We start from the raw sequence: 17,661 nt of genomic DNA on the forward strand, positions 1-17,661 counted from the left end.
GCTAGATTTTGATGCTGTTGTAAAAAAAACAAAATTCTTTGTTCATCTTCAATCTCGTCGTGCTCTTTGGCACTGGCCATGGTGCACGCCCACCGTGTGACAGCCAGAGATCTGCTTTGCACTTCGTAAGAAGATGGAAGGCTAGCTGTTGCCATTTTTTGTCCGTATCGACGCTCCAAAGTCCAAAGTCCGAACAGAAGAAACAGAACGGATGGCAACGCATTGAACGAGGTTGGGTGAGGCAGCACCAGACGACGAGGGGCGGAGGGGTACGCGGCGTTCCCCACCACTTCCACTTGGCCATGCGGTGCCGCGGCGAGACGATCGAGAGCTTTCCACCAGCGAAACTTCCAGCGTACACTTGGAAGATATAAAAAGAGAAAAATAGTGAACAGTAACGAACCGTTTCGAACCTGACTCGGTCTCAGTTTAATTCTATTCTTGGCAGATCTCATCCATCAGCGGGAGGAAAGCGATGGCGGACAAGGCGAGCCGAGCTCTGGTGATCTACGGCGATGGCCACGCCAATCTCGTCTCCCCTCTGCACTCCCATCTCCACTCCTTCGTCTCCCGCTCCTCCTGCGGCTTCCTCTCCCTCAGAGATGCCCCGGACGCCCAAGGTAATGCCGCCTCTCTTCTTTTCTTTTCCGCCTCCTGCGGCAGTTACCGATCCTCGATGCTTCACGTCTTTCGAGACGATAACGGATCTGTGCGATTCAAGATAATCGTGCTTGTAGTTTTGAGCCGGCAGACATGGACACGAGGATAAGCTGTCCCTTTAGGAAAGCATCATCGGTAGAAGAGGGCTTAGGGTTGAAATTGAACTGGGATCGATGATCTATTGCTTCCCTGTCTGTTGGATTATTATCCATTGTAGAAGTTTCCTCGCAGTCATACTACTATCATCTACTTGAACTGTTCTTGATGCTCTATGACTGATGCCATACAGGTTCTGATCTGATTTACGTTTACATCCTAAGTTATCTCCAAATTTAAAAGAAGTTTGTGATTGCAGACGTGTGACTGTGATTAGGTACAATCTCCTGTGATATAACTGTTGGAGGGCAGTTGGACTTTCTAGAACAAAGGAGACTTTCACCTAAAATGCGTAAGGATAATTAGTGTTACACGTTGGTTGTCTGATAAAACTGTATTCTTCTTTTTGAGGGAAAGTGAAGCGAGTCTCACACTTTGATGAATATGAAGTGGCACATTATCTTTATGAGTCTTTCCAGTAGATGAACCATAGTATTCTAAGCCTTATCTCTTACTCAGTTACTGACAAGAACACTACTAGCACCAGTTTCTTTCTTTCTGATAGCTTCTGGTTATATATATATATATATATATATATATATATATATTCCTTCAGAGGGGCTGGAATAAATATTCTTTTTTTCCCCCATAAACTGTAAAAAATTTCCATGATACTTTTGTTTATATCACTGTATTTACTTCTATTTCTTGTATATCGGTAGGCAATTTCTCCAAAAAATGCCTACTTTTTTTTAAAATAACATTATATTGCTTGTGCTAGTGATGCTCATCTAGTTCTTACATCTCTAGTTTGGTTCTGATTCAAGGACAATGAGGTAGATGTTTCCTGACATGGTCTAGCATTAATGACTTTCACATGCTAGATTTTGTATGCTTATCTAAAAGTACCAGACTGGAAGTTGGTTAGAAAAAAGTTGTGTTTTGTTGCTCTTACTAGTTTTAATTGCTATATGAGTTTATAACCAAAATACATTTTCCCTTCATCCTATTTCATCTGTTTATTGATTCCCCTAAGTGGATAAACTGATATGTAGTGACAACATATATTTTTTATTTTTTATTTTTTTGTGCATGACATTATTTACATCTAAGGGGCCAATAAATTTCTAACAATCTTAACCATGTAGAAGAATGTCATTCAAACTCAGAGCTACAACACAGATTGGCAAAGTATTAAGATATCTTTACTACATAACAATTATATGCTCTAATATTTGGTCTTTTCATCTTTATTTTCCTTACCATCATTAGATGCACTTCAACACTGATGGCTAATGCCGTGTGAAAATTTTTAGGAAATGAGATGTCGGACACCCAAATCCATATGTGTTGGATACTTAGTCTCCCACTAGAGTCCATAGATTATATTTATGATATAAAATCTTATCATTGTTTCTCTTAGAAAATTGATTCTTGCATTGTCATTAAGGATGAGAGACAGTTACCTTAGGCATTAGCAGCTAGCTGTATTGCAACTAGTACTTTTAGGTTTTAGTTGTGTAGAGTTGTCATATATTTGTCATATTTAGAGAGTAGTAGACCATTGAGACATGTGTGTGTGACGTTATCTTATTTCTGCAAAACATGTCGCTTTATACAATATACTGTCACCTTTGTCATTTCAAATTTTCTGGTTAAATTGATTTGTTTCTTAATTTCACTTGTATATGAATCTCAGAATCAGAAAATGCCAGAAGAATTAGAGAGATAGCACAGCTATTGGATGCTAATGACTTTTATACAACAATGGTGAGATTTTATTGGTAATTTTTGTTTTGCATAAGTAGAAAACATGATGTATTTTTTTAATGGAGATACAGGTGGCTGTCTATGTACAACTAAGATAATTACATCATGTTCACATTAAAAAAATGCCTAACTTAGAATCAAGAACAAATGAAAAAGGACAAAAAAACATAAAGCACCATTATGTAGACTTTTAACTAGTTTTAATTTTCTTTTCAGAAGGGACATCATACTGAAATGAATATCAGCAAGGATAAAGATGATTTATCAGTTCCAACAATCTCACAAAGGTTCAACATTTTTGTCTTCTGACACAGTTATTGTTGCACCCCAATACACCTTGTCATGTGTGCTTTATTATGTTGCAGCAATTTCCATTCACATAAAATATGTAGACATGAGAGCATAGTCAAACATAATATTAATATCTAAGACATACCCCATAGAAAATCTTAGCAAACTTTAAAAACAAGTCATCATTACATTCATAAGACAAAGCTAAAAGAAGAGAACAACTGCCTGTTCTGCTTTGCAGCTAGCTCACTAGGCCACTTACTAAATTTTGATTTTTTTTATTGAAGTAATTGGGGTTAGCACTATGGCCCAATAGGATTTCTCTAAGTCAAGGTCAGACAGTGATATAATTAATGTTAGAGATAAATGAAAATACAAACAACTAAAAATAAGCATGGAGGAGTAAGAGCAAAAGAATTATGATAGAATCACATACAAATCATGAACGCATGTAAGCATAAGAGCATAGAATGCAATCACATGACGCAAGTGGTCTACCCTCGGAGCAGTGTATGCACCTGCTACAAGAATGCAACATCGACCATTATCGTTCATTGGGACAGTGAACCCTCTCATGCCTAAAACTTGGATTCAACTAGGGGCCAACCACATGAAACAAATTATCAGTATTGTTCTGCATTACAGGGCTAAACAAGTGTCAAAATATACTAACATAAGGCTACAATAATTGTGTATGCACCTGACAAGCAAAATGCACCATCAACCATGGATCTCAGTATTGTTCATAATAGTTGGATTGATTTGATCTTGTCTCAGGTTCTTGGTTCCTATGATTCCGAATTTAATTAAGGTTAACTGATTTGACCAGAATTAAACAGAGTTAAATCAAATCATAAGTATTCTAGATTAACTGATTAGAAATTTTATGCAAATGTAATTAATCATTTATTAATAAAAACCTAACATTTAGTGAAACAGAAATCTAATTAAATCAGAGCTTAAGATTCTAATCAGAATCAAACATAGGTGAAATGCAATTAATTAATTAGTTCTACTCGACACCTAGAATTGTTCAAACAGGAAAACAAGTGTAGATTATAATTAAAACCAAAATAAGCAGTTAACAGAACTAATGTATAAGTTTGATAATTACGTATATAGTTAATCATACTACATCAATCAGATTTTTTTGGCAAATTAGTCCGAATTAATTGGTAGCAGTGGTGTGAAATTAAGAGAATAAATAAATCAAAATTTGTTAATCGAGATTAATCAACATAATAAGTATATTATTTAAATTAACTTATCAGTAAGATATAGTATCAAATTAAACTAAATCAATGAATTAACTATATACGACCATAATTTATATTTAGGGCAAAAGTTAAAAGGGCGCCTTTTTTTACTGAATCGTCAAAGAGGCGTCCTATGTTAATTTTTTATCAAAAGGACACCCCATTCCTCTGTAAAATGACATAATTTATATTAGTTGTATCCGAATCGGATACAACTAAAGTTCCACATTGAAAATACATGGAAAAGATCATGAGTTTATAAGATAGAAGATATCTCCATTGATATGAGACATTTTAGGTAGAACCCAAAAATAAAACTATGAGGGCTTAGGTCTAAAATGGACAATATCATACCATTGTGGAGATATGTTGATTCTATCAATCTTAATAATTGATATCAGAGTCATGGTTTATGTGGGGCCATGTGGGGATCCTCAGGGGTTCCTAGTGGTATTTTGTTTGAGGGGAGGATTATTGGAATACAATCAAAATGGAAGATATCTCCATTGATATGAGAGCTTTTAGGTAGAGTCCAAAAATAAAACCATGAGGGCTTAGGTCCAAAGTGGACAATATCATACTATTGTGGAGATATGTTGATTCCATCATTTCTAACAATTTCAGTTATTATCTCTCTCCCATTTTTTCTTGCATAAATCGGCACGTTGTACTGTAGTTGTTACAACGTGAATATTAAATTTAAATTTTGAAAGGTTATAATTTTTGACTGGGTTGAACCATAGACGCATAATATATCAAATTGAAGATCTATGAACGAGCTTCGATTTAATATATTGTGTGTCCGTGATTCAATATGAGTTAAAAGTTATGACCTTTTAAAGTTTAGGATTTAACATTCATGTTGTAGTAGCTATGAAACCGCAGTTGCTAACAAATGAGCTACCACGGAGTTGTAGCAACTACGGTTTCGTAGCTATAACGTGCTACCCTTAAACTTTGAGAGATCATAACTTTTCACTCGGGTTGAACCATGAATGTACAATATATCAAATCAAAGTTCGTTCAGAGATTTACAACTGATTACGGGGTGGAACCCATAACGGTTTAGGCTAAAAAAACATCGTTTAAATCCTTTGAACAATTTTAGTCTTAATTTTTTTTTTCATGTTGTAGTAGTTACGAAAGTGTAGTTGCTATAACACACCAATTTAGGTGGGAAAAAATAGGAAAGAGATAATAATGGGAATAAGTTGCTACTGTATAGTGGAGGACAACTGTGTCATTTTACGGGGGTGGGGGACCTTTTTGATAAAAAAAATCAACATGGGATACCATCTTGATGATTCCAAAAAAAGGGGCGTCCTTTTGACTTTTGCCCTTATGTTTATAAAATTAATTAGAAGAATAGCAAAATACTAGAATTCTTATTTACAAAATTGTGGTCAAAGATTGAATTCTATTAATTTTAATAGTAATTATAATAATCATCCCAAATTAATTGATGATTTATTTCCTTGCACTGGTAAATTAATTGATTAATTTTATGACAACAATCAGATAACAAAGTCTACAGAACTTATATTAATATCAGAACCTCTAATTACTAGAATCAATCTATATAACTTATCAGATGTTCAAATGATTAGATAAGTAAATCAATCAATAAACTCCAATAGATCTAATAAAAGGTCTATAGGACTTATATTAATATCAGAACCTCTAATTACTAGAATCAATCTATATATCAGATCAGATGTACAAATGATTAGATAAATAAATCCATCAATAAACTCACTCCAATATATCTAATAAAATAGGTATAATCTAGTTTCAAAAGTATGTTTTCATTTATTTAAACTAAGATTTCTTTCCCATTAAATATGCAAGTTTTGATTAATAACTTAATAACCCATAGATTGAATTTGCAAAAAGGTTCTGATCAATTAATTTGGACTGTCTATGTTCTCATTTAATTTTAGTAAAATCAATCATTCGTTGACCATTTTTATTGATTGATAGAGCATGATCCTCCCTTTCTTATTGTCCATACCTATACCAAATGATCTTTATTATATTATTATATTGTTATATCCAGATATTCATTTAGCACTGCAATGCGCGAGATTATACTGGTAGTATATTTTCTGTGGTGATCCTTTATATAGGTCCAAGTTGTCAACTGCATTCCTTATTATCCGAATGAGGATAATTTTGAGTTTGTAGTGACGTGTATACACTGCTCCAAAGGAGTGCCAAAGTTTCTCTATGGACCACTCACATCCTGAGTTGCATTCTGTGCTCTTATGCTTGCTTGTGTTCATACATATGTAATGCACCACTGTTGCTTTGCTCTTACTCCATAGTTGCTCTTAATTGCTTTTGTTTTATTTGATCTCTAATGCATTATATAATTGTATTGACCTTGACTTGTGGGGAAGCCTCCTCAAAGGTGGTGTCGAACCAAGTGGATTTGATAATCCTTTTTCCAATTTTAATAGGCAGCCTAGTGAGACAGTTAAAAGAAAAGCAAATTTGTCTGGGTGGTGGTTTTCTTTTCGCTTTCTCTTATGTAATAAAATTTGTGATGATTTATTTTATACTCTGTTGAGATTTTCTAAGTTTTATTCTTAAATATTAATATCATCTTTAATTATGCTGTTGATATCTACATATTTTTATAGATGACAATTTTTGCAACATCTTAAAGCAATATTACTATAAGGTGTATCAGGGTGTGTTAATTTTCTAATAGTTACTCCTATAGATAGTATTTTTGGATGTGAAAATCGGCTAATTTTCTTTACTTTTATTCAGGTTTATGGGTCTCAGAGCTGTCATTTTTACTGATTGCATTGATGTTGGATCTTTTGCCTCAAAACTTGGATTTACTGTTTCACAACTTTCTGAGTTGATTAAGAGAATTCATACTGGTGTTAATCCCTATGAAATTTTTGACAACAATGCTACTGTGTTTGAATTGCTGAAGCTTCTAGGATTTTCAGGCGGAGAAGTCCTTGAAGATTATGATTTTGATTTAGTGTTTTTGCACATCACACCAGATCATAAATTGAATGATGAGAAAAGTGGGAAGGACATCAACACCGATATTAATTTTTTCAACAAGTTAGTAGGTGGAGTAGTGAATGCTGCTCATCCTGGATCACTGGTGGCTTCTCGTCTACACTTCTCTGTTGTGTTAAGTTATGGTGCTGTTTCTGCTAGTGACCAGAGTTGCTCCTTGAATCTGAACTCATTTACAGAAACAAACTCTGATCTATTACTACTTCGTCCTCGCCAAAGCTACACTATGAAAGGTGGAAACATATTGCCTGACATCAGGTTTAAGTTAATTTTGTTATGACCTTTGCTTAAATATGGTTAGGATGTTGTTCATCACCTATTACTTAATTGCAGGCATCACCATCCAATGTTGATTGCCCAGTGGCAGGAGGGTGTAACCCGCCGGGATATAGCCATGAGATTTTGTTTTGATGATTTTAGGGAGGTAAAAAATGCTTTTGACTAATTACAATGTTTTGTTTCAGCTAATTTGATACTTTATTTATTGATCCTTGCAAGTTTTGTATGCATGCTTATTATCTTGGGGTAAGTTTGATTCTGTTAAAGAAAATGTTTTCCTTATGTGTCAGCCTTGTAGGAATTTTGCTATTCTTAACCAATAGTAAATTTCTGTGCTTTTATAATTTTTATAAAATAAGGCATCAAGTAATCGATACTATGTTTTATTGCTTGCTCTCTTGGTGGCTAAGCCTATATGTTCTTTGTGGAATATAGTGCTCAAACCATATATCCTAAGGCATCCTTCTAAGGCTTTTCTATAAGTAAAAACATCTATGAAGCATGAACTCATGTAGGTCATCTGGAGTGACTTTTCTTTTAGCTTACAACGCTTTCCTACAATCTAGATTAGCTTCCTGAGTTCTTAATTATAGTCCTTTGCACTTGTAGAAGCACTTTAAGATTGTTTGGTTGGCTAGATAAACTGACTTACCTATGCCAATATGTTATATTATAAACAAAATAATATCGAAGTAAGAAATATGCAAATTTGATATATTTATTTCAAACAAGGCTCAAGATTTCAAATAATATTAGTAATTGAGTATGATATCCTATTTTTCATAAATATCAAATTGAAAAACAAAGTGAAAATATTTATGAATTTTTATTTTAGACAGTCTTAAAGATATGACATCAACATGAACCTTGCATTTGGATTCAGTGAATAGGAACAAAAAAAAAGTTTAGCAATAACAAATACTTTTAATTTTTATTATCAGGAATTTCAAAAAGTTACTAAATATAAGTAGAAGATATTTCTCTGATTTGCTTTCAGATAAGTGATTAGTTTAGCATGATTTCATATTTTTTGTGCAAAATATCTTTGTGCCTTTTTTTTTCTCTAAATCATCAATGGATGCCCCTCTTGTTTTTTATATATGCTAAATATTGACATCAACATCAAGTCTGCATCCTTATTTAATTAAATGAGAATTTAAAAATTATTTTAATAACTATAATCTTGTAATTTTTATTGTTAGAATATACCAAATGACGTATATTCTATGAAAAGCTTTGCCCACTCGTATTCAAGTAAGTGATTATTTTAGCAGGACTTCCAAGGTTGATTATTTGGAATCGGACCTTTACAGCAAATTTGTGCAGGATAAGTATAAGTTATATGCTAACTTTTGATCAATTTGAAATCAATTTAAACTTCCAACTGAAAATTAAAATGATTTGACTATCTAAGTTTGCTTAAAATAATGAAAACAATAATAGAGGCCCAAATCAAAGAGGAATGCCTGTTTGATATCCAAAAAGAGGAATGCTTGTTTCACATTTGCCTGCGACTATTAGTTTTAAACGTCAGCACAATACTAATTTCAGGTAATAAACCAAATAATGGATTTCTTTGTTCCAAACGTCATCTATGAGCAATTTAGTTTGTCTCTAAACAACAAAAGTTTATGCAAAAAGAAGCTGCAAATTGCATTGCATCCCTTGATTTCCTATGCAATATCTATCGCCTAAACGATCTGCAACTTGACATTTGCTTTCATTTTGCCATGCAGCGAGGAGGTAATCTCGCAATACTTGCTGATCGCTTTCTCTATGAGGTGGCGTTTAAGCTTTGGAAAGCACCGAAATATGGAGCTTGATTCTACCATGCTTCTGATCCAGGACTGGCTTTTTAAATAAAGGGAACTTTGCTAACTAAACTACTGAGAGGCATCATGTTGTCTAGTACACTGTCCTGTATCAGAGCAGCTTGTGTCAAATGGTATTCATGTCTGGTTATATACTGCATGGCAACAAATCTCCATCTTGTTCCTAATAAACTCATGATTCGCCACTCAACCATAACCAAAATTAGCTTGCCTATCTAGTTTTTCCATTGCTTAACTAATTTAATGGTGCTGACAGAAGATAACCTGTGACTTGAAGAGTTAAAGTGGAAGCTAATTTAGTTTCTTGGCTCATAAACCCTATTGCAGGAGCTGGAGTTGGAAACTTATCCAAAATTCTCTTAGTTAATTCAAGCTTATTGCATAGGTATGATACGTGTTTCAGTGGACGTTGGCTATTTCATATTCTGTATGCCAAATTTTCTTCTCTTTGAGTGGAATCTGGATGAATTTTTGTATTCTTGCATTTTTGGGAGGTTAGCAGAAACGACTCGTAGCCGTGGGACATTAAAGTCTCATTATGCCGACAGAGTTTATCAAAAGTTTTAACTTCACTTTCTCACAGATTAAAAATTTCAGTCGCCATTGAATTACGTTGTGTGTGGGCGCCCAGTGAGAGATTGGACAAATACACAGAAACGAATAATAAAGTTCAGCAGTTGATGAAAAAGAAACACCTCCAATCTGTACTTTGGACAGGTTACCAGTTTTCTTCTTTCGTGGACAAAATGACTGCCAAATTGACGAAACACCCAACCATCTTTTTCTCACTGAACTCGGGCAAAACGACAGCCTCTCTATATAATTGTTTAGTTCATTCCGATCGCATTCCATTTATTTCAATTCCCATCTTCATCATTCATTTGGAGTCTTTACTCCTCTCATTCAAGCGATGAAGGTTGGTTTAGCTTTTTTTATGTAAGATAAGATTATTCCATTGCTGAATTTATTTTATTTTTGGTGATTTAGAACATTGCTACTGACTTCTCTTTAGTCAAAATGAGAATTTTTCCTGCCAAGTTCTATCTAATCTTTATTTGCAGAAAATGGTACTTAAATTGGAGTTGAATGATAATATCAAGGATAAGCAGAAGGCCATTAAGGCTGTTTCAATCCTTCAAGGCACTCCACATCCCTCCTCTTTCTTTCCCCTCTCTTTTCTACCACCTTGGCTCTCTTTGATCACTTTCTGGTAATTCTATCACTTTTTTTAAAGCAGGAATCGATTCGATCGGAATCGATATGAAAGCGCAAACAATGACAGTGATCGGATCGGTCGATCCCGTGAGTGTTGTTACCAAACTGAGAAAATTTTGGCACACAGATGTGGTCTCAATTGGGCCTGCCAAGGAAGAGAAGAGGAGGAGAAGAAGGAGGAAGAGCCAAAGCAGGAGGAACCAAAGAAAGAGGAAACAAAGAATGAAGAAGCCAAGGAAGAGAAGAAAGAGGAGGCCAAGGAGGAGCCCCAAAAGGAAGATAACAAGGAGGAGACTAAGGAAGAGGAGCCTAAGAAGGTGATCGCCAAGAAGGAACCCCATGAAGAAATGGCACCAGAGTCTGTGAATCCTTACAAAATCTACTACAGTCCTCCAATGCACTACTACAATCCTCACACAACCGCACAATACTACTATGTGCCCAGTGCTCAGGAGAATCCAAACTCGTGCAACATCATGTGATCAGATCAAAGCTAGCAAGAGAAGATGAAAGGACCTTGTTGTTGGATCCCAAGTGATGATGATATATCCATGGAAGAGCTTCCTGAATTTTGTTTTTCAGTTTGAGGACACAGAGAAATTCAAGCTTGGTTTTGGTGCATCATCCAGTGAGATCTCTGAATTTAGTTGTAAATGGGCAATTGCTTTCTCAAGCCTAGATGATGTTTTTCAATGTAACTGTAGATGTTTGGATAAATTACTGAACACTTTGCTATTTTGTTGCTGTATCTTTAGTCTCATTTCTTCTTTATCTTTAATTTCATTTTAATAAAAAAGTGAAATTTGTCACTCCAGCAGCTTCACACGATCGACTTAATGACTATATGTGAGGAGATAAATTGAAAAACTATAATTGTTCAATCTTTAATCTCATATATCATATATTTCTGGTTTTAACTATGGAATAGATTTCGTTGTATAAAATTATAAATATTAAAGTATTGTTGCGAATTTTGATAATTAAATTACCTTTAACCATAAAAGGAATTTACTTATCTAAAAAATAATAATAATAAAAAAAATTCAAGAGATTTTTGTTTTGTTTTCCAGAATAAGCTTGTTTGGCTTATTATTTATCGACGCACTATACTCACCAACGAAAAAACACCACGTATACAATTCGACCGAAACCCTAGGTCCCACATACGACGCGATGGCCTACGTGTCGTTCCTGTGAAAACACGAACGTTGCTTGTTTTAGGTATGTCGCGTAGCGATCGACGACGAATTGGAGACAGGTAGATTTTCGACGCTCCGCTCCCAAATCTCTTTGTTTGTTGTTTTCGAATCCAAGTTTGAAGCCTTCACGCCTCAGCGATCTGGAATCCGGGACGATCGTCGGAGCTTCCCTTCCTCTCAAGCTTCTCCAATGCTCGCTTTGTTTGTTCCCCTCTTTTTTCGAAGCAAACCAGGTGGTTGATGATTGCTGCTACGGGATCTCAAGGATTGGTTGATCAGATCGCGGATCCATGGCGTGCCCGGCTCACGATGTCGAGAGAAGTGCGGTCTTGGAGATCAAGGAGGCGAATGGAGATTATGTGAGGTTGGATAATGGCGAGCCTGTGAGGCTTGCGGTAGAGGTGTCCTACTGCGGCTGTAGAATATGGAGTTCGCTTTGTCGGTGGGTGAAGGCGGTTCTCCTGGGCACTTTCTTGTTGGCTGCGGCCGTGCCCCTCATCGTCTTCGGCGGTCCTTGGATGGTCAAAAAGGTCGCTTCTTTCGCTTGAGATTACCGTTTGTTTGGATTGTTTTGCATTTGATTTCCTCTACTGGTGTCGATATCTTATGGATGATTTATTCAGAGAAAATGTTGTTGATTGCGCTAAAAATGCAATATTTATTCTCCTATGTGTTAGCATTTCTAAAGATCGACCAAGTGAAAATATTTAATACCATATAGATATTAATTTCTGAGTATTAGGGTTGCATGGAGCAACTTATGGTGATCATGATTGACAGCTGTTGAATTTAAAGTGATTGTTCTTCTTGCATCTGTAAATTTTGTTTTCATTTGATTATAGTTGACTGGCATCGCAATTGAAATCAGAATGAAAATTCCAGGTTGATTGAGAAATCTCGGTTCTTACAATGAATATTTTCCATTGTCTTATTACAATATCTCTTCAAGCATCTAAACAAAATGATACGCCTTGATGATGTTGCAGAGGCTGGTTATAAAATCGGCAGGAGTGATTGTGGCTAAAATTATGTTATCTTTGTCTTAGCATTAGGATTCAATAAGACGCGCTGATGCTTTTCTTATATGTCATTCAGTTTGGGCAGCAGAATGTATACCAACATGCTCAAGGTCTTGTCACCTAAACTTACATGCACTCTTAAGATAAATCAAATATTTGGAAGCTTGCAATCTTACTCTTACTACATTCTGAACTTAGTTGTCAAATGGATCTGTTATGTGCTATGTTATCAAAATGAATCTAACTAGTGAACCTAGTATTAGTTGGTGTTGTGGAAGCGATTTGGATCGCTAGAGGGGAGACGTGAATAGCAATCTACAAATAAAATTTGATCTTTCTCTTGCTAACAACTTAGTAAGGATACACATACATTAATCAAAATAAAATGAACATAAACAGAAAGAAACTCATCGTCTTGGTTTGCAACCAACGGGTTACTAGTCTAAGACTATGAAAAGCGCACTAAAATTTCCTCTTCGAAAATGTCCGGAAGACGGAGAGGTCTCTAACATTCATTGCGTACAAGAATACAGTTTAAATAATAGAACAGAGAATGTAGTTTGAGTGTGCCCCTTTCAACTAAACTCCTCATCTCATTTTATAACTACTGTTCGAAGTGCCGACGTGGCACATTCAGTAGACCGATCAAGCAGATCGGTCTACCGATCTTGGTGACGTGGCAAATCAATTTTTATCCACTTAATAGTCCTTGGTTGACTATTTGCTGATGTGGTGATTTGATGTGGCGGATAAGCTTTATCTGTTGCAACGACCGTTTGTTGACACGGAGGATAATCTTTATCCGATGCAACGGTCGTTGCTGATGTGGCAAACTAATGAAGTCTTCCACTCAATGGTCCTTGCTTGACCATTTGTTGGCGTGGCGTTCGGTAGACTAATCTGGTTCGGTCTACTGATCCACTAGCCCAAATCTTGTGGCTCAGTCTTCCTCCTAGCTTTGCGCGACTCAGATGCCAAAGTACTCTTTCGCAGCTCATTGTCTCTCAGATGAACCGAGCTCGTCGTCTCTTTTTTCGTGCTATCCTTCTCGCTCGATGCTCCTTCTGTTAAGGTTCATCATCTCCGATGCTCTTCGTCCTTTTCAGTTATTCATTGTACTTCATCGGATCTTGAGCCATCGGATATCTGTGTGTTCTCCTAAGTTCCTACACACTTAGACATACAAATTAATGACACAAGCAAGACCTAACTTAGATTAGTTTGACAACATATCAAAAACAGTCGTGGTTCAAACCACTTGGGGTTCTAACAGTATCTATGTTTTTCATCATAAATCTTAACTTGGGGTTGACTGTTTTTCTACTTGAATTTGGTTTCTGCAACTTGTGGAAAATTTACTGGTTCTAGTTATATGGATCTAGCTGCAATATAAATATATGGTGCTAATAAATGAAAACCAAATGACCAAATTTTAGATAAACTTCCATCTAAATGCATGCTATTAGTTGTTCAAAATAAATCAGTGGGGAGATTGATCCATTGCTCTTCAAAAAATACTAATTTAGCTGATTTCTCCTCTCTTCTTGGCTTACTGATCGATTTGATGCTTTTAGCAGGTGGTTATACCAGTGTTGGACTGGGTAATGACATCATTTAGCAGACCAGTACTTGGGCTGTTACTTTTTGCTTCAATTGCAGTATTTCCAACTCTGCTGTTGCCTTCATCACCATCTATGTGGATAGTTGGGATGACCTTTGGTTATGGTTATGGATTTCTGCTAATTGTGACAGGGATGAGCATTGGCATGTCATTGCCTTTTATTGTTGGTTCATTCTTTCGTCACAAAATACATGTTAGTCCCTGCTTATGTTTCTGGTTGACCGCATACTAATGTTAAGATGCTTACGTGATCATTATTATTGCAGAGATGGTTAGAGAAATGGCCTGATAAAGCAACTTTTGTAAGATTTGCTGGTGAAGGTGATTGGCTTCACCAATTCCGATCTGTCATTTTGATCAGGATTTCACCATTTCCATATATAATTTTCAATTATGCTGCTGTTGCTACCAATGTCGAGTATGGTCCATATATCTCAGGTTCAATAGTAGGAACCGTGCATGAGATATATATTACAATTTACAGGTCGGTAAACTCTCAAACGTTGATTTCTTATTGCACAAATCTGTTCTATATTATGAGTTTTTGTTTGTCTAGTTTTTCCCTTGCCAACTATTTTTCATAGTCGGATAGATTCACTATTCACTTGTTCGGTCTTAACAAGCCAGTTGGAACTGATTATCATTGTGTGAAAGGACCTTTTAGATTTATTATTCTTACTTTCACTGTAGTCGAAATGTTTATCATTACAATTTAACTGAACACCATCGCAATTTATCTAAGCAACAAGGTTTTCTGGTTTCAAACTGTCATATATGAATTTTACTTTTATATGATGTGGTAAAAGGTTGTTTATGCTCAAACATTTACGTAAGCTTCAGGCACTAGAATTCCCTGTTTTCCTGTTATTGCCTCTATTTATTTCTTGTTAAATGTGCTTTCAGCAGTCGAAGTTGTTTGTCTGCGATGAGGACTAATATTATTTGATTTACTCCATACTCGAATTCCCAAATTTTGTTGTCAATTTTGTTTCTCCAATTTGATTATAACATTATTCCTTTCAATTTCCTGTACGACTGTTCTAAATGAGCAGTGGGAGGCTTCTTCAAAGCTTAGCAGATGCAACCAACGCTGGTGGTTTCCTTTCGTTGGAACAGATTGTCTATGACATAATTGGCTTCTCGATCACCGCCGCTGCCACGGCCGCTATTACCATATATGCTAAAAGAGCCCTTCAAACTCTACAAACAGAAAATAATCACAGTTAATCACAACAAGTTCAGAACTGAGGAGCATGCAGACCGATGGTTTCTAAATCTCCTGGTTTCTTTACTCTCAACCATGCATGCCCATGCTGAATGAGCTATGCAGTTCTACTGACAGCAAATCTTTAACATGATCGCTCCGGGAAGATTTTCGGAATTACTTGTTAACTATGATGCATTTTCTGAATTGCTTATTCTTTTGTAGATAATAGAACTTGTCAGTCATTTCCTTCTTGTGGAATTTGTTGTAGTATCTAAGTGGGAGGGTGATATGGTTGGGATTTTACAGCAATGTTCTTGTTCTTTCATTCATTTGTTGTATTCTCTTGTATTAAACTAGCATGTGATCAGGTCCCTCAGTTCCAGGGATGTCAAACATCATATTATGATTTCATTTTAACTGGATTGAAAATTTGTTATTTTATCTCCCTTCTAAAGGCAATCACATTGTATTTGATCTCTTGGCAATATCTTAGAAATAACGTCATTCTCATTCGATTTAAATATGTTCGCTATGAGCCCTAGATGCATTGGTCTAAGATCAACAACCTTGACTCTGATATCACCTTGGATCATAAGTTCATTTGATACCGATGAATCAAATTGACCTAAAAGATTTGAATTTTCTTGGGTGTTAGCTATAGTTAGGTGAATATTTTATATTTTGGGATGTTCTTCGTTGTATACGATATATTAACTAAATTATATCCCATACAATTGATTGATACTTATAAATTGGAGATTTGATATTCTGCGCGACTCATGCTGCGCGACCCCGTGAGCGACACAACTGACTCATCGCCGTTGTCGCCGCACCATCTGGCCACCGTCGGCCGTCGGCCGTCGGCTCGGACACGATTGACGCTTCGGCCGGCGTCGGATTGTAGCTGGAATCTGACGCAATTTGGTCGGAATGCGGCTGGCAGTGGCACGCGCTGTTTTCGGCCGCGATTTGGGCGAAAATCGATGCGCACCACTGCCGACCGCGTTTCAACCAAATTACGTCGGATTCCAACCACAATCCGACCGGAATTCGACGCCGACTGATCCACCGGTGAGCGGTGCATCGATCGCGCTAGAGCCGGCGGTAGCCAGACGACGCAGCGAGGGCGGCCGACAACGGCGGAGGTCGCGTGATCGCGTGATAGACGGTGGATCGCGTGGCCCTCGCGCATGAGAGAGTTGCGCTGAATATCAAATCTGTATATATTGTATGGATTAAATGTTATCAAATATATACTTATATCGATTCATTTGCACTTCTAGTCTCGACCAATATGAAAATACTTAATTTAATTGGTCTGTTTTGAAGTAATTTTAATCTAATTTTGGCCCTTCAAATTTTATTTATAAACAAATTAAACCTAAACTTGCTTCGTAGCTAGCCACATAATTTTGTCTTTTAAGTCCAATAATTTTCTCCCATCAACAATTCCAGTACGAATACATTCCGATTAATACGCGAGATATTATCTATTAAGAATTAGTTAGATTTTCGAAATATTTTATCGAATATTTCTCAACAACCTTTATTATTTCTCTGAGTTTCTATAAATATTACCTCTGTGCATTTCCTATACGAACTCATCCTACGCCTCGACCGGCAAAAGTCTCGACGGAGGCAGAGGGAAGAAGACGAGCTATGCGGCCGCAGAAAACTAGGAACAGAAGACCGTGGACGGCGGAGGAAGACGCTGTGCTGGCGGCGTACGTCCGGGCTAAAGGCGTGGGGAGATGGAATGAAGTGCCGAGAAGCACCGGGCTGGCACGCACCGGCCAGGGCTGCCGGTCTCGGTGGTACAACAGTCTCTGCCCAGGCCTCAAGGACGGCATCCCCTTCTCACGCGACGAGCAGATCCAGCTCTGCCGCCTCCATGCGGCGTTCGGCAACAAGTGGTCTCGCATCGCCGCCGAAGTACGTACGCCGATCGATTCGATCCTTCAATCTGTGTTTTTGTTTTCTTCCCCACTTTTAATTATCTATTTGGTTGTTACGGCGCAGATGGAGGGCAGATCGGAGAACGCAGTCAGAAACTACTGGTTTTCACACGTCAGTCGATGCCAACAGGCCGGCATCAACGTCTATCCTCCGGAGGTGCAAGCCGCCGCCGGACAATCTGACCTCCACCAACCACGGCGCATAATGTACGAGAGTCA

General features: G+C 36.8%; 2 protein-coding genes and 1 pseudogene across 4 annotated transcripts; all 3 read left to right on the plus strand.

Annotated features, from left to right (window-relative positions):
- Positions 1-418: 418 nt before the first annotated feature.
- LOC141827761 (uncharacterized) lies at positions 419-9,630 on the plus strand. Of its 2 annotated transcripts, none has more exons than XR_012601704.1 (6): positions 419-620; positions 2,456-2,526; positions 2,743-2,813; positions 6,849-7,348; positions 7,449-7,539; positions 9,131-9,630. XR_012601704.1 is itself a non-coding variant. In XM_074715081.1 (6 exons), the coding sequence occupies exons 1-6, from the start codon at positions 476-478 to the stop codon at positions 9,215-9,217; spliced, it is 990 nt and encodes a 329-aa protein (XP_074571182.1). In that variant the 5' UTR covers positions 419-475; the 3' UTR covers positions 9,218-9,618. The 2 variants fall into 2 exon arrangements, 1 of the variants encoding a protein (XP_074571182.1); XM_074715081.1 differs by having other exon boundaries at positions 6,849-7,373; positions 9,131-9,618.
- Positions 9,631-10,136: 506 nt separating this feature from the next.
- On the plus strand, positions 10,137-11,157 carry LOC141827189 (heavy metal-associated isoprenylated plant protein 39-like; annotated as a pseudogene).
- A 522-nt stretch (positions 11,158-11,679) lies between these two features.
- LOC141828358 (uncharacterized) lies at positions 11,680-15,864 on the plus strand. Of its 2 annotated transcripts, XM_074715784.1 has the most exons (5): positions 11,680-11,699; positions 11,777-12,170; positions 14,237-14,473; positions 14,547-14,764; positions 15,333-15,864. In XM_074715784.1, the coding sequence occupies exons 2-5, from the start codon at positions 11,931-11,933 to the stop codon at positions 15,505-15,507; spliced, it is 870 nt and encodes a 289-aa protein (XP_074571885.1). In that variant the 5' UTR covers positions 11,680-11,699; positions 11,777-11,930; the 3' UTR covers positions 15,508-15,864. The 2 variants fall into 2 exon arrangements, with proteins under 2 accessions (XP_074571885.1, XP_074571884.1); XM_074715783.1 differs by lacking the exon at positions 11,680-11,699 and having other exon boundaries at positions 11,736-12,170.
- The last annotated feature ends 1,797 nt before the right edge of the window (positions 15,865-17,661 follow it).

This window comes from Curcuma longa, chromosome 4, assembly GCF_044706935.1.
Source record: "Curcuma longa cultivar G26 ecotype Majalengka, Jawa Barat chromosome 4, ITB_CL_G26_1.1, whole genome shotgun sequence".
Taxonomy (NCBI): domain Eukaryota; kingdom Viridiplantae; phylum Streptophyta; class Magnoliopsida; order Zingiberales; family Zingiberaceae; genus Curcuma; species Curcuma longa.

Coding starts and splice junctions, on each gene's coding strand:
- LOC141827761 (XM_074715081.1), top strand. CDS start 476: ATGGCGGACAAGGCGAGCCGAGCTCTGGTGATCTACGGCGATGGCCAC. Junction 621..2,455: donor AGATGCCCCGGACGCCCAAG/GTAATGCCGCCT, acceptor TATGAATCTCAG/AATCAGAAAATGCCAGAAGA. Junction 2,527..2,742: donor ATGACTTTTATACAACAATG/GTGAGATTTTAT, acceptor TTTTCTTTTCAG/AAGGGACATCATACTGAAAT.
- LOC141828358 (XM_074715784.1), top strand. CDS start 11,931: ATGGCGTGCCCGGCTCACGATGTCGAGAGAAGTGCGGTCTTGGAGATC. Junction 12,171..14,236: donor GTCCTTGGATGGTCAAAAAG/GTCGCTTCTTTC, acceptor TGCTTTTAGCAG/GTGGTTATACCAGTGTTGGA. Junction 14,765..15,332: donor ATATATATTACAATTTACAG/GTCGGTAAACTC, acceptor CTAAATGAGCAG/TGGGAGGCTTCTTCAAAGCT.